At 41.0% G+C, this 13,471-nt stretch overlaps 1 protein-coding gene across 1 annotated transcript in view; it reads right to left on the bottom strand.

Moving 5' to 3' along the window:
* The window catches only part of TSPAN13 (tetraspanin 13), a 32,923-nt gene extending 19,738 nt beyond the window's left edge, over window positions 1-13,185 (bottom strand). Inside the window, exon 1 of the mRNA XM_080818834.1 lies at window positions 12,737-13,185. Coding sequence (XP_080674960.1) covers window positions 12,737-12,799 — 63 coding nt within the window. The 5' untranslated portion in view covers window positions 12,800-13,185. The remainder of the gene's footprint in view (window positions 1-12,736) is intronic.
* Between the last annotated feature and the right edge of the window lie 286 nt (window positions 13,186-13,471).

The following is a 13,471-nucleotide window of genomic DNA, read 5'->3' as shown; positions in this document are numbered from 1 at the left end:
ACTAGTGATCTAAAAATTATTGATTCTGATAAAATTAATTCTAACTGTATAATTAAAAAGCCTAAGTTTGTCCCTAGAACTTGGTAGACAAAGGAACTGCACGACTCCTTTGTTCGATAATAACAACAGTTTCCTATGAGACCAATTGTAATAGAAAGTAAATTTAGACCTATGACAAATAGTTTCCTTCCTGTGGGAGACAGAATACTGATAAAAACAGATTATGGATCTGTTAACTTGTCGATAGCAATGTTTTTATGAGCAGGAAGCACCAACCTTTCCTGTTTTCTCTTTAAAACAAAGAGAAGTGTATCGCATGAAAAGAGCTTCTAAAAAGAGAGATTAGAAGAGCTATAACGGAAAAGATACATGAAGCAGGATTAGAAAAGTATCTACAACTGGCATTACTTCCCCAGCCAAGCCCTGAAAGGAGGAGGTGGGGGCAGACGCACAGTTCACAGGGGGTGGACTGTGAGGAAGGTGCTATTGGAAGAGACAAGGCGATCCTAACCAGGGCTCACAAGACAGCAGAAATTCACAGAACACCAAAGCCCAAGGCTACCTGGCCAGTCATCTATTCCCTTCCATTTTATAGGTGATAAGAGTAACGAATTTCCATGCCCAGTGACACGGAGGCAGAACTGTGGCAAACTTTCTGCTTGGTGTGGGTTTTTTTCTCCCTGTGGGAGCATATCATAGTGTGTAGCATTATATTTACGTAATTTTTAACACAGAGATATAATACAAACAACAATGTTATAATGCATAAGATACAGTTCTTGCTTTGTAGCCAGATCCTTGTGGGTTTGTATAGCATCTCTTCAACTTACTCCCCAGGAGACTTGGTTGCATAGCCACGTAAAAACAGAAGAGTGAAGTCTTCTACTTATATGACTTTTCCATTTGTTAACTACCAAATTTATTTTGTGTTTTTTATTTTCCCTTTATCCAACCCAGAAATATTGCCACATACACTGACATGCACACAAAAGTGCATAGCGCACTGTCCAGAGTAAGGGAGCAAGAAGGAAAGTGTTTATCTTTGACATCACTCTAGCACCTAAAATTGTTCAAAATAAGCATGCATGTACTTGTACACTTGTGGATACATGCAATGCCATTACAGAACAAAGAAAAAAATACACTGTGCATAATGATCTTTATAATCTAGCTTAAGTGTGTGTTGAAATATTAAACCACAACGCTAAACTTTTCAAATGATGAAGTTGCTAGAATATTCTAGAAGGAGGAACAGAAGAACAAAATTACTGCCCAGAAGAGGAATGACCTCTGTAATAGACATATTTTGCCTTTATAACCCCACACATCCATCTCCTACAAGCCTCTTAATCGTGGTGTTTCACAGCCCCATCTGAACACCACCAGCACAGAAACACACAACATAGGCCTCTTAATCCTGGTTACCCAGCCTCCTATCCAAGTGATTGGTCCATGGAATGGGTCCATAAACAATGGGTCAATCAGCTGTTCCTTTCCGTAATGAAAGGATATTGAAAGAAAAATAAATGGGTTCCTCTGGCATACCAAGCTATAAGAACAATTAAAATTGATGCTGCCAGTGGCCACTTGGGCACATGGAAAAAATCTATCTTCAAAAAGAATGTAAGCAGTGTCAAGCTGAGCTGAGAAAAAAGGAGCAAGAGAGTTCTGACCCTTTCTGAGCCCCTTGATCCAGCCATACTTGACAATCCACCTGTTTGGATGTCCCAATTCCAAGTATGCTTTCAAGGGTTTGTGCTCTCTCAAAAACACATCATTTAAAGCTCATCTAAAACCCATAAAGAATTCTGGTTAATATAAGCTTCATCTCCCAAGTGTTGATCATAAATTTTTTAATACCTTCCAACTTTCAGAGCTTTTGTCTACCTTCACAATTAGGACCACTTTCCCTACCTAGATTAACTCAAAATCCTTCACCTTGAATGTAGGCTTTTAAAAAACATAAGCACCCCCCTTTTGGCCGAAAAGACCTCCTGGAAACTTGAAGGACAAAACAAGAAGGGAAATCAACGATCCAGAGAAATGCCCTACACCATCTTCTGTCTGCAAACAGCCTGTCTAGACTTACCAAACTTAACTCCAGCCTCAACTCTACCACAGAGCAGGTCAGCAGTTGCTTGCAGACTGGGAGCAGGGGTTGTGCAGCAGGAGGGAGGGATTACAAGGGAGGATAAACAAACGGTGGGGAACAAGATCTTGAATGTTGCCATGGGGTTCAGAGGCTTATGTATATACCAAAATTTACTAAATTTCTACTGTAAATACATGCAGCTTATGATATGTAAATAATACCTCAATAAAACTTTTAACAAAAGACACACCTTTCCAAGAAAAAGCATTTGCCAAGAAAAAGCATTTTACAGTATCATCCTTCTTCGGGAATGGAGCAAATCAATAATGCCTAGAGTTGCCAATGCAACTTAGTGAAAAGGAAGAAAGTTACACGCCAAGAAGGGTAGAGCAGGAACACAATGATGACTGGGACATTGATAAGACTCTTCAATCATGCCCCTGCTCTAGACTACCTGCTTCTGGACATTTATCTACGTGAAAATAATAAAGCTTACTATTTTAAGCAGCAGTAGCTGGGTTTGTATTACCGAGGGCTGGACTCTATTCCCAATACAGTGGTCTTCGGTCTTTTTCTAAAGCTAGTAAGATCTGGTCCTTCCCAGGCTGGTGATCTGTTGTTTCTAATCTTGGAATAAAATCCAAATCCCAGGCTAACAAATTCAAGGACGTGAAGAGCCTGGATGACCGCTAGAGGTAATTCATTAGCCACTATTCCCCACTTCCAGCCAGACTTCAAATTCTTTCAAAGAGCCTTCTATACTTTAAGTGCCATATAAGCGAGGCACATGTTTTTCTGATATTCCTAGCTCCTGGCAAAGTGCCTGGTACAGAAGAGGTACTCAAAATACACCGCTGAATCAAAGAGCTCATGAAATTGCTCACTATGCTTTAAGGACAGGTAAATGCTTCTTCCCTAACCACTGTAATATTTGGGGGAAAGAAACTCAGCCTAATGATGTCCCAGATTATTCTTTCTCTATATAACCTATAAAAATAATTTTCATTCTTTCATCAGATATCCACATTTCAAAACAAGAGGCAAAGAGCAACTTGAACTATTCTTAAAATATTTCTCATTACTTCTACATGTTAAAATATTTCTCATTACTTCTACATGTTTTTTCTCATTACTTCTACATGTTTTTTTTAACTTCTGAATTCTACCAGGGTAAGTGAATTGCTTTGAGGATGAGAAATATAGAACATTGGCAAAACTGGATTTGATTTTGTATTAAGTTCTTCAAAAATATTTTGTCAGCACTATGACGATAATAGTGGAGGATAAGAAATCTAAAACAGGAGGAAGATTCAGAGGGACTATACCACCAAAATGTAGCCCAGCATCCATAGACACATGAGGAAAGCAAAGACCACAGACAGCCTTCCCTGTTCCTGCTTCAACATTCATCACGAGCAATTACACTTGATCACTGAACTCTCCCTCTGAACTTCTGCCTAATGTGGAAAACTGAAGAACAACTCAGCGATGATCAAGCTTGTGTTTCTATGATGCCAAACATCTGGATAGAAACTTGAAAATTCTATAAATAATCTAGATCTTGCTAAATATCCACACGTTTAGTGTTGAAGCCACGACCTCCGTTCCTGGTCTCGTTTTCATTCTTCAAATGACACAAAGATGCCCCACGTGACTTTGTCACATATTTTCCTTCCTTATGTTCTCCGTGGTGCCAAGCAGATTTTCTATTCACAAAACACATACACATGTTACATAATATCTGCTAAGAAGAAGTTATATAAAAGGATTCAAAAGTATGGGATCCTGACTTATGTTCCAAGGGTAAGAGTTCGAGGTGGCAGTCACAGCTGCCAACCAAGTGCCAACTTCCCCCCTACTCCTGCCTGCCGTGGGGCAGTTCTGGTAGACAAGAAGTGGGGTTATAGGCACAACAGCCCTGCACCGATTCTCTCATTCAACCATTTATCTCATTCAAATGTCAACCGTATGCCAAGGCTGTGCTGGGCAGTCAGGAGAGGAAAAGTGATGAGGACCCTGCCCATACTGTTGAGGGGCACAGAGTTTGTCCTATGAAAAGCAGAATAACTGCTCTTTCCAACGATCTCGTTGATCAATTCCAGAACCGAGTCTTAGCCCCCATCTTACTTAGCAGCATTTGAGACAGATGTTCAATTTTGCCTCCTTAAAATAACTTGCATTTGGCTTCTAGGACACCAACCTCTACCTCTTACCTTCTCGGGCTCCTTTCCTGGTTCCTACTTGTCTTCTGAGCTCTTATTTAAAAGGCCCCTTGGTTCACGCCACAGATGACTGCACTTCTCCATCTATCCTCACTAACTTGTGGATCTCATCCAGCATCAACCCTAAAGCCCATTCTCTCTGTTGGTGGCCACCAGGATTTTAACTTCCAGCTACTCTTCTCCCCTGAACTCTATTGTTGTCAGCCTCCCTCCTCCCTCCTGTGTGACATCTCTGTTTGGGTATCTGATTGGAATCACATCTAATATTGAACCCCTTATCTTCCTCCCAAAGCCTCCTCCACCCACAGTCTCCCCATTCCTATTAATAGAAGATCCATCCGACCAGTTGCTTAGGCCATAAATCATGAGTAATCCTGGCTCCTCTCTTTTTCTCACACCCTGTTCCAATCCACCAGAAAGTTATGTTGGCTCCACTTTCAAAATACACCCCAAGGGGCGCCTGGGTGGCTCAGTGGGTTAAAGCCTCTGCCTTCAGCTCAGGTCATGGTCCCAGGGTCCGGGGATCAAGCCCCGCATCGGGCTCTCTGCTCAGCAGGGAGCCTGCTTTCTCCCCTCTCTCTCTCTGCCTGCCTCTCCGCCTACTTGTGATCTCTGTCTGTCAAATAAATAAATAAAATCTTTAAAAAAAAAAATACACCCCAAATCAGACTACTTCCCTTATACTGACATCACACAGGTCCAAGCCCTCCACATCTCTTGCCTAAATTACTGCAGGAGCCTTCCGTACAATCTCATTGCTTCCACTGCGGTGGTCTATAATCCATTCTCAAGTCAGCGGCGAGACAACCTTTTAAAAGAAAAATCAGGCCCAAAGCCACGGATGACTACCCATTTCACTCGTATAAAAGCTCTTATCCTTCCAGTGGACTCAAGGCCTTCACCACCTGCATCTCACACCTTCTCGGACTCATCCCACACCCCTCCATGCCCTGCTCACTCTGTCCCAGTCACAGTGGACTCATCTCTGTCCCTGGCATAAACCAGGCATACTCCTCTTCCTCGATCTTTTCAAAGTCCCATCTATCTGAAACGCTGTTCCCAGATATTGGTCTTTCATCGCCTTCAAATCTTTGTCCCAGTGTTGTCTTCCCAAGCAGGCTAATCCTGGCCATATATTAAATATGGATTTATCCTCCCCTACCCACCCACGCCTCACCATGCTTCATTCTTCTTGCTCCATTTCTCTCCATAGCACTTTCTTACCTTTTCATATGATGTATAATTTATTTACTTATTCACTTACCACATACTTCATCCTATAAACGTAAGACCCATGAAAGCAGCACATTTTGGTTTGGTTTGTTTATTGCTCTTAATGTTCAATTAATCTTTATTTTTGGAATGAATAAAATAAAACATTATTTGGGATCATCTTATATTTATACAAGAATAAAAATTATGTATTAGACTAATAATGTAAAACATCCTAGCCAACTATGATTTAGAGTACAATTTTATAGGAAGTGGATTTCTTCTTGGGAAACATTATAGGAAAACCTGGGAAGTGTATGAAAGGTTGGCCAACAACAGAGGATAAAAGAGTATTTTAAAAAACATTAGATTCAGGGCACCTGGGTGGCTCAGTGGGTTAAAGCCTCTGCCTTCGGCTCAGGTCGTGATCCCAGGGTCCTGGGATCAAGCCCCACATCGGGCTCTCTGCTCCACCGGGAGCCTGCTTCCTCCTCTCTCTCTGTCTGCGTCTCTGCCTACTACTTGCGATCTCTGTCAAATAAATGAACAAAATCTTTAAAATTTTTTTAAAAATTAAAAAAAAATAAAAAAATAAAACATTTGCCTGCCTTCTAGATTTAACTTTGAATAAATTATTATTTTTTAAGGTTTTATTTATTTATTTAGAGAGACAGTGAGCATGAGGGCAGGGGGAGAAGAAGAGGGAGAGGAGAGAGAATCTCAAGCAGTCTCTGCACTGAACACAGAGCCCAACATAGGGCCTGACCTCACGACCCTAAGATCACAGCCTGAACCAAAATCAAAGGTCAGATGCTCAACTGACTGAGCCACCCAGGCACCCCTAATATTTAATCATTTCTCATGATTAAATATTATAATCATTTTTATCATTTTTATGAAGTTTTCATTAGGTAAGTTTTGCCGGTGGTGAAAAGGGAACAACCATTTCTGTAAAATCAATTCGAGGAGTATTTAGAGTGTATAGCTTTTACTATACACTCTACAGTTGTTTTTGTTTTTCTTTTGAAAGAAAATGCTATACACTGAAGGATCTAGCAAAGAGAAAGCTATGATCTCTGCCAACAATGACAAAAAAAAAAAAAGGTTAATGATCTAGCTGGGGTAAAAAGCAAACACAAAGCTATCTATGATATGGAAAGTTGGGATGGTCAATGGCAAAGATAAAGTAAAACAAAATCTTACAATACTGACTCTCAGCCCTCACTGTAATTTAGAATTAGGTAGGAAAAAAATAATCACATGCCTTCACTTTCTCCCCGGATCTGACTGAATTAATCTGGAGTGGCACTCAAGTAGTAAGATTCCCAAGTAAAAATGTGAGGAAACAATGCCTAAGGAAATAAGAGGCTTTATTTGAGTAACTTTACAAAGACAGAGCAAGGTATTCTAGGCTGAGGGCAGAGCATCAGCAAAAACAGAAAGGCAACAAAGGGCATTTTGTGTGGGGAATTCTCTGTGGTGAAAAGATGTCAAGGGCTGCAGATGGGAGGGGCAGATGGTGAAAGATCTCAAAGGACACGTAAGGAATTTGGGTTGATTCTCTAAGAATTTTCACCTATTATCACAAATGGGTCTGGATCACTTGTTTTACATCGGTAACATAATCTGAAGCATAAATTCAGATGAAATGGGACACAAACAAAGAGGATCTAAACCTAACCTGCCGTCACCAGTTGTGTGTGTGTGTGTGTGTGTGTGTGTGTGTATCTCTGAAGTGATAATGACCCATTTTTAAACCCCTTAAAACTGTATGCAAATCAAGCCACCAAAATATTCAAATCTCACTTTTCAAATATGGGCTGAAATATAATTTTCCCAGAATGAATTGTTTCTTTCTTTGTAATGCCTCTTACATCGTTAAACTTTATGAAAGTCAATAACCTCACTCTAAGTAGAGAAATGGCATAAATAGCACATTTTTGTTACCGTTTTTAAATCAAAAGGCTGGAAATTTTACAAACATACTTGGCAAAAAGGCAGACTATAAATATCAGCACAACAACATCACATGAAAATCTCAGGTTCTATAAACAGGGAATCATTTTTAAATAAAAAATGCAAGAAAATAACCAGGAACCACCTAAATATTTTAAATTCATTCAGTAGTTCGAGCGAGAACATGGAGAGAAATAATATAAACCTAACCACACATGAAAATATTAAACAAGAATAATTTGAAAAATGATGATCAGAATTTTGAAAAATGACAGTATAATCATTTGAAAGAAACAGCAATGAATAGATTTTTCTTTGGCTGAAATACTAGTGTTTCTCATTTATTTTGGAGTTAAGACCGAACAAAATTACAGTTTTCCAGCACTCTAATAACCAGAATGAGACTCAAAAAAACGTATAGGTAAATCATTCCATATTTTACTTACTACACCGCAGTCATTTTTTTTCTTACAACTAAAAGATTAATATTACGACTTTGCTGCCTCCATAGAGCCTGCTTGAGTGAACACCAGCTCTCATTAAGTGCTAGAATCCCAATAGCTTAAAAATCTTCATTATCACAAGCAGGTTTGTAATTCAGAAATTTAAAATAAACTTCTTCCTCTTGAAGCTGTAACAACTTAATTTTTTCTTTCTGTGGCACATCCAAAGCATTCACCCACATTTTCCCATTTTATCCTAAAAACTCATGAGGGAAGAATGAAAAATATCATCACCAGTTTATAAGTGGAAAAACTGAAGCTTGAATAAAGTAAGCTGTTTGCCCAAGGTTAAATTCCAAGCAAGTCGTAGAGTTGATATTCAAACTTAAGTTTTCTTCTTGAACCCAATTCTTTCTCTTCCTATAGACTGCAGAGATTTTTTTTTTTTACCTTTATATATAGTATGTTTTATCTACTTTAAGACAATTCAGTTTCAGAGATATTATAATGTAAATTGTTGTAAATCAGGGTCTGAGAATGGATATAAATCAGTATAATTTTTTATGTTGTATGGGAATTTTTCCCAAAGCAAGCAAAGTTATAGGGGAAAAAATTGAAAAAAAAAATCAAGAAAACGAACTTGGAAAGAATTTAGAAGAATGAATATGGAAAAAGAAACCTCTGAAACGACCCTTCTCATTTTAAGATCAGGTACTTATGTTCTTTACATTCTCAATTAAAATTATTCAAATATATGAATATATATTATATGTATAATATTTAATACATATATTAAAAATCAGCAGTGCAACTCCTAAAAGTCTCTTCTTCTCTGCTAAGGAAGCACAAGGACATAAATTATAAATCTTCTAAATGTTCACATATTTTAGAATAACACTTATATCATATTCTTAAAATTCCCCACAAATCATAAGTACAATTTTAAAAAGTTGTTTGTCACTCTTTGTCAAAGCATTTTCAATCAGAAGTATTCTAAAACAAACTACTAAACATAAAATGGGCCATTTCCCAAAGTACTTTTCATTTGCATTTATGTCGTAAGCAGTATGAAAAAGATTCATGCTATTTCTACATTTTCTCCAATTTCTTTATAACTTCTTCACTCCCCAACTTCTCTAACCCATGAAGATGTCCCCTCATCCTAAATTTTAAGGTACCTCGAGTCAGTCATTCCCTTCTATCACACTTAGTTTTCCCATTCCATGAATCCTAACTAGATCCTGTTTTCACACAGTGGGGAGGTTTTTGTCTTTGTATGTGTTTATTACTTCCCACAGTTCTCAGCAGAGTATACACAGTAGGCAAATGCTTATTGACTGAATAAAGCTCCTGAGGTCATACAAAGAAAAGAGTAATTAAAAAAAAAAAAAGAGGCTTCACAAAGCCATATTGATTTTAAGGCCCAGTTTGTTTCACTGGTGTCTTCCCAAACTGAGAACAGTGCCTGTCATAAACAAATAAATATTTATTGAGTAAACAAACATTCAGTTTCTTGAAATATACTGAAGTTCTGAAGCCAGTTTTCTTCTTTCTTCTAACACCATGAAGGTGCAAGGAAAAGAATTCTGCTTCTGCTCTTTGTACCATATCTATAAACAGTTTATGTTCACTACACAAACATACACACACACACACACACACACACACACACACACACACATACAGTACTAGGGATCCTATGGATTAAAATGACCAAACCCAGGGAGCCTGGCTGGCTCAGTCCTTAAGCGTCGTCTCAGGTTATGATTCCAGGGTCCTGGGACCAAGCCCCAGGTCTCCCTGTTGGGTGGGAAGCCTGCTTCTCCCTCTCCCACTCCCTCTGCTTGTGTTCCCTCTCTTGCTGTGTTTCTCTCTGTCAAATAAATAAAATATTTTAAATTAAATTAAATTACCAGGGGTGCCTGGGTGGCTCAGTGGGTTAAGCTTCTGCCTTCAGCTCAGATCATGATCTCAGGGTCCTGGGATCGAGCCCCGCATCCGTCTCTCCGCTGGGCAGGAAGCCTAAGACCTGCCTCTCTGCCTACTTGTGATCTCACTCTCTCTGTCAAATAAATAAAATCTTTAAAAATAAATGAATAAATAAAATAAAATGACCAAACCATAAATAACAAGAATCAACTGCACCTTTGGCTAGTGATCAGAAGACCATGACAAGTTTGAGGGACGTTCCTTCAAGCTATTTGAGTGACATGCTTTCTGGTCCAATCATGAATTCGCTCTCATTTGAGGCTCATCTACAGGCCACCTGAGCATATGGACAGTCTGGCTCACTGAGTCCTAAGTTCCTCAAGAAAATGCATCAACACAAAAGCAGGTCGTGGCCTTTATACCCGCCACTCCCATATGCAATCCTGGCTTTACTAACACTTTTAGAAATGACCTCAGACTCAATCCTTCAACTCTGTGCAATTTTAGAGGTAGTTATCCTGGTGAGATTGGAACCTATGAAAGGTGTACCTATTTGTACCTTAGAAGTATCTCCCAAGTCTTCAACTTCAGCCCTGCCCCCAACTACTTCACACTTCTCATCTTCAATTATGGAGGGAGAGACGAGGGAAGATACAGAATCTCAGTAAGAGTAGTGGCTCATTTTCGCCATCTGTTTAAGACCTGGTCCAACTTCTTTACCTTTCATTCACCTCCAATCTAAACTGCTCACCTTATTTAAGCTTGCTCACAATATATAAGAAGTAAACATTAATTCATCTTAAGAAATATCCTTTTTATTTAAAAAGTCTAGGATTTAAAAGGATGCTAACCATTTTACAGCCTTACGAATTTCTAGTTGAGGTTTACTGCAATTGCTATTCAAATCAATAGAATATACTTTGAAGGTAAGTTGAATTAGCTATATAAGTCTTAAAATGTTCCTTTAGAATCACCTTTCTCCTTGCTTTCCTAATACACAGTGAATACAACTAGAAGGAACATATCTTGAAAACTAGACTTAAAAATAACTTGCCTTTTAATATATACTGCACATTAATCTATATAAATCAACTGTATTATGTGTATGTATACATACTGCACCTTAATTTCTATAAACGTCTCAGTCAAGTAAGCATGCAAAGCAGATCTTCCACTGTAGGCACACATTATAAGGCTAAGTGTCTGGTGAGCAGACGACTAAATCATGGGGTGGGAGCAAAAGTCAGGGCACAAAATGGTGAATTTGAAGTTCTAAGCAGGCCATCCATGCTAATAAAAGAAAATACCCGGAGAAGTGGTCAGCACTTACTTAATAAACAATCAATATGATCAACATGCTTCAGGTGAGACAAAGGTGGATTTTGCTCGGAAACTTGACACACTCTACAATTACAAGGAGATGAATCACCAGGTGTTTTACAATTCCCCTCCCCCATGCCTACTATCAGTGACCATGCTGATTAGATTCCTACTAACTAGCCAGAAAAGCAGACTTTATTCCACTGTTTCGCCTTCAAAGCTTAACAAGCACGTTCATAAGCAAAGGAACAGTAATGGTAAAATGATCCAGCCTTGCTCTTCTGTTGGTGACCACAAGGCAGCCTCTCCATTCCAAGGATGTAACCTAAGCTTGCACAGATGGCCTAGCTCTCTGCTAATGCAGGGGAGCTGGGTTTGTTTTCAGGGTGGGTGCTGCAAACCGCCAGGTGTATTTATAGAAGGGAGCAAGACTAGGATGGAGGGATGATGACAGAATAGGAAGTTTCTTCCACCTGGGAGAGAAGCCTGTGGAAAGATCTGGATCCCACAGTCTAGGTTCTAGTCCTGACTTGCCAACTATGTAAACTTAGTGGAAAAAAAAAACAAACAAACAAACAAAAAAAAAAAACAACCTTTTTGGTCTGTTATCTTAAGTATAAAATGTAGACAATGCCCCTTGCCTCGGATGGCTGTCAGAACGAGGAACGAAATCCTGGGATGTAGCAGGCAATGGATAAGCGTCAATCTGCTCCCCTATTCTCCTGTTCGCCCAGAACTGCGCCTCAAAAATCATAGAGATAGACTGCGCCTTTAAACTAAAAGGCCCAAGCTTGTTAGAAAAAAAAAAAAAGAAGAAAGAAAGAAATGACTTGGGTGGAGGCTTGCTTATTTACTGGAGGATCTCGCTTAAAATGGAGTTAGGGTATTAATAAGATGGGAGACCACATGGAAAAAACATCCAGTATGAGCAAACTGACAAGGGGGAAAAAAAAAAAGAAGAAGAAGAAGAAAAAAAAAAACAAAAGAAAAGAGAACCCTTTATGTAAGCACGAAACAAACTTCGGAAGCCGCGGATATCCTGTAAACCTACTCGGTGACCTCAATTCAAATCACGAGACCACGCAGAGCTAACCAAAATGCTCACTATCCATATGCCGCCTTGTCAGTTTCAGACCACGCTATTTTTGCAAAACTGTCCTCAAACCTGAGGCGGCTCTCCCGCCTCCAAACCCGCCCCAGATGGGTCTGGAAGCCAGGAGGGAGTATCAGAAGGAACAGCGATGGGAAAGTGGGAAGGTCTGGTCAAATGACTGAAAAACAAGGCGGTGGGTGAGGGGGCGGGGTAGAGCAATGTGGCAGCGCCGTGGCCAGTGAGCCAGAAAGACGACGGCTTCACAATGAAGGAAAGGAAGAGACTGCGACAAGCGCCGGCTCCTGGTCTCCGGCGGGCACGGATGGGGAGGCCAGGGGCGCGCAGAGCGTGGGAAGACGGGAACCGGGTGCGGAATGAAGTCAGAGTCGCTGGTCAGGCAGGAAAACCAAGGAGGAACCGAGCAGGTGCAAAGCCCCCGGGAGGGGAGGACCGGGCTCAGGGTACTCACTGTGTAGAGCAGGTTCAGCGCACACAGGCAGTTCTTGGAACACGCGAAGCCCCCGCAAACCATCTTGGAGCCTGTGGTTCCCGCAACCGCAGGTAAACGTGGCTCGGGCGGAGCCTCCGGGACAGCCTCTTTGTCCTTGCCTTCGGGGCCTGGCCGAGGCCGGGGTTGGGGGGCCCTGGGCTGGGGCTGCAGTGCGCTGCGCGCCCGCCGCGGATCGAACCCGCTCTGGAACCTGCGGCCGCCGCAGCTGGAGCCGGAGCCCGAGCCCCGCCCAGCCCCCCTCGCCTCGCCCCGCACGCTGATTGGCCGCCGGCAGGGAACAAAGGTAGAAATATGCAAATAAATGCGCTCCGCCAGCCGGCAGCCGGGAGGGGCGGGGCGGCCCGGGGGCGAGGGGGAGGGGGCGGAGGCCGTAGGGGACCTAGCTCCAGGCCAGAGCGTGTGACCGCCGCGTCGCTGTCGTTTCCTGGGGAGCAGGTGAGGAGAAGAGGGCGGGGCCCGACGGAGATCCACGCTGGCAGGGAAGAATATGACAGCACCTCTCGGTTCTTGGCCCTGGTGGATGACGTGGCACCATTTTGAATGAGATTTGAAAATTAAGCACCTAGCCTTGTTTGAATGAATAGGTGGAGAAATAAATTAATGAATGTGAAAGATTTAAAAGAGACAACGAAGTGAGGGAAAATGAAAAGAAGAAAATAAGTGAAAGAATAAAAGGAGAGAATGAAGTCTCTG

This window comes from Martes martes, assembly GCF_963455335.1.
Source record: "Martes martes genome assembly, chromosome: 11".
Lineage (NCBI taxonomy): Eukaryota > Metazoa > Chordata > Mammalia > Carnivora > Mustelidae > Martes > Martes martes.
Note: the sequence above shows the minus strand (reverse complement) of the source record. Positions and strands in the feature narration are given on the sequence as shown.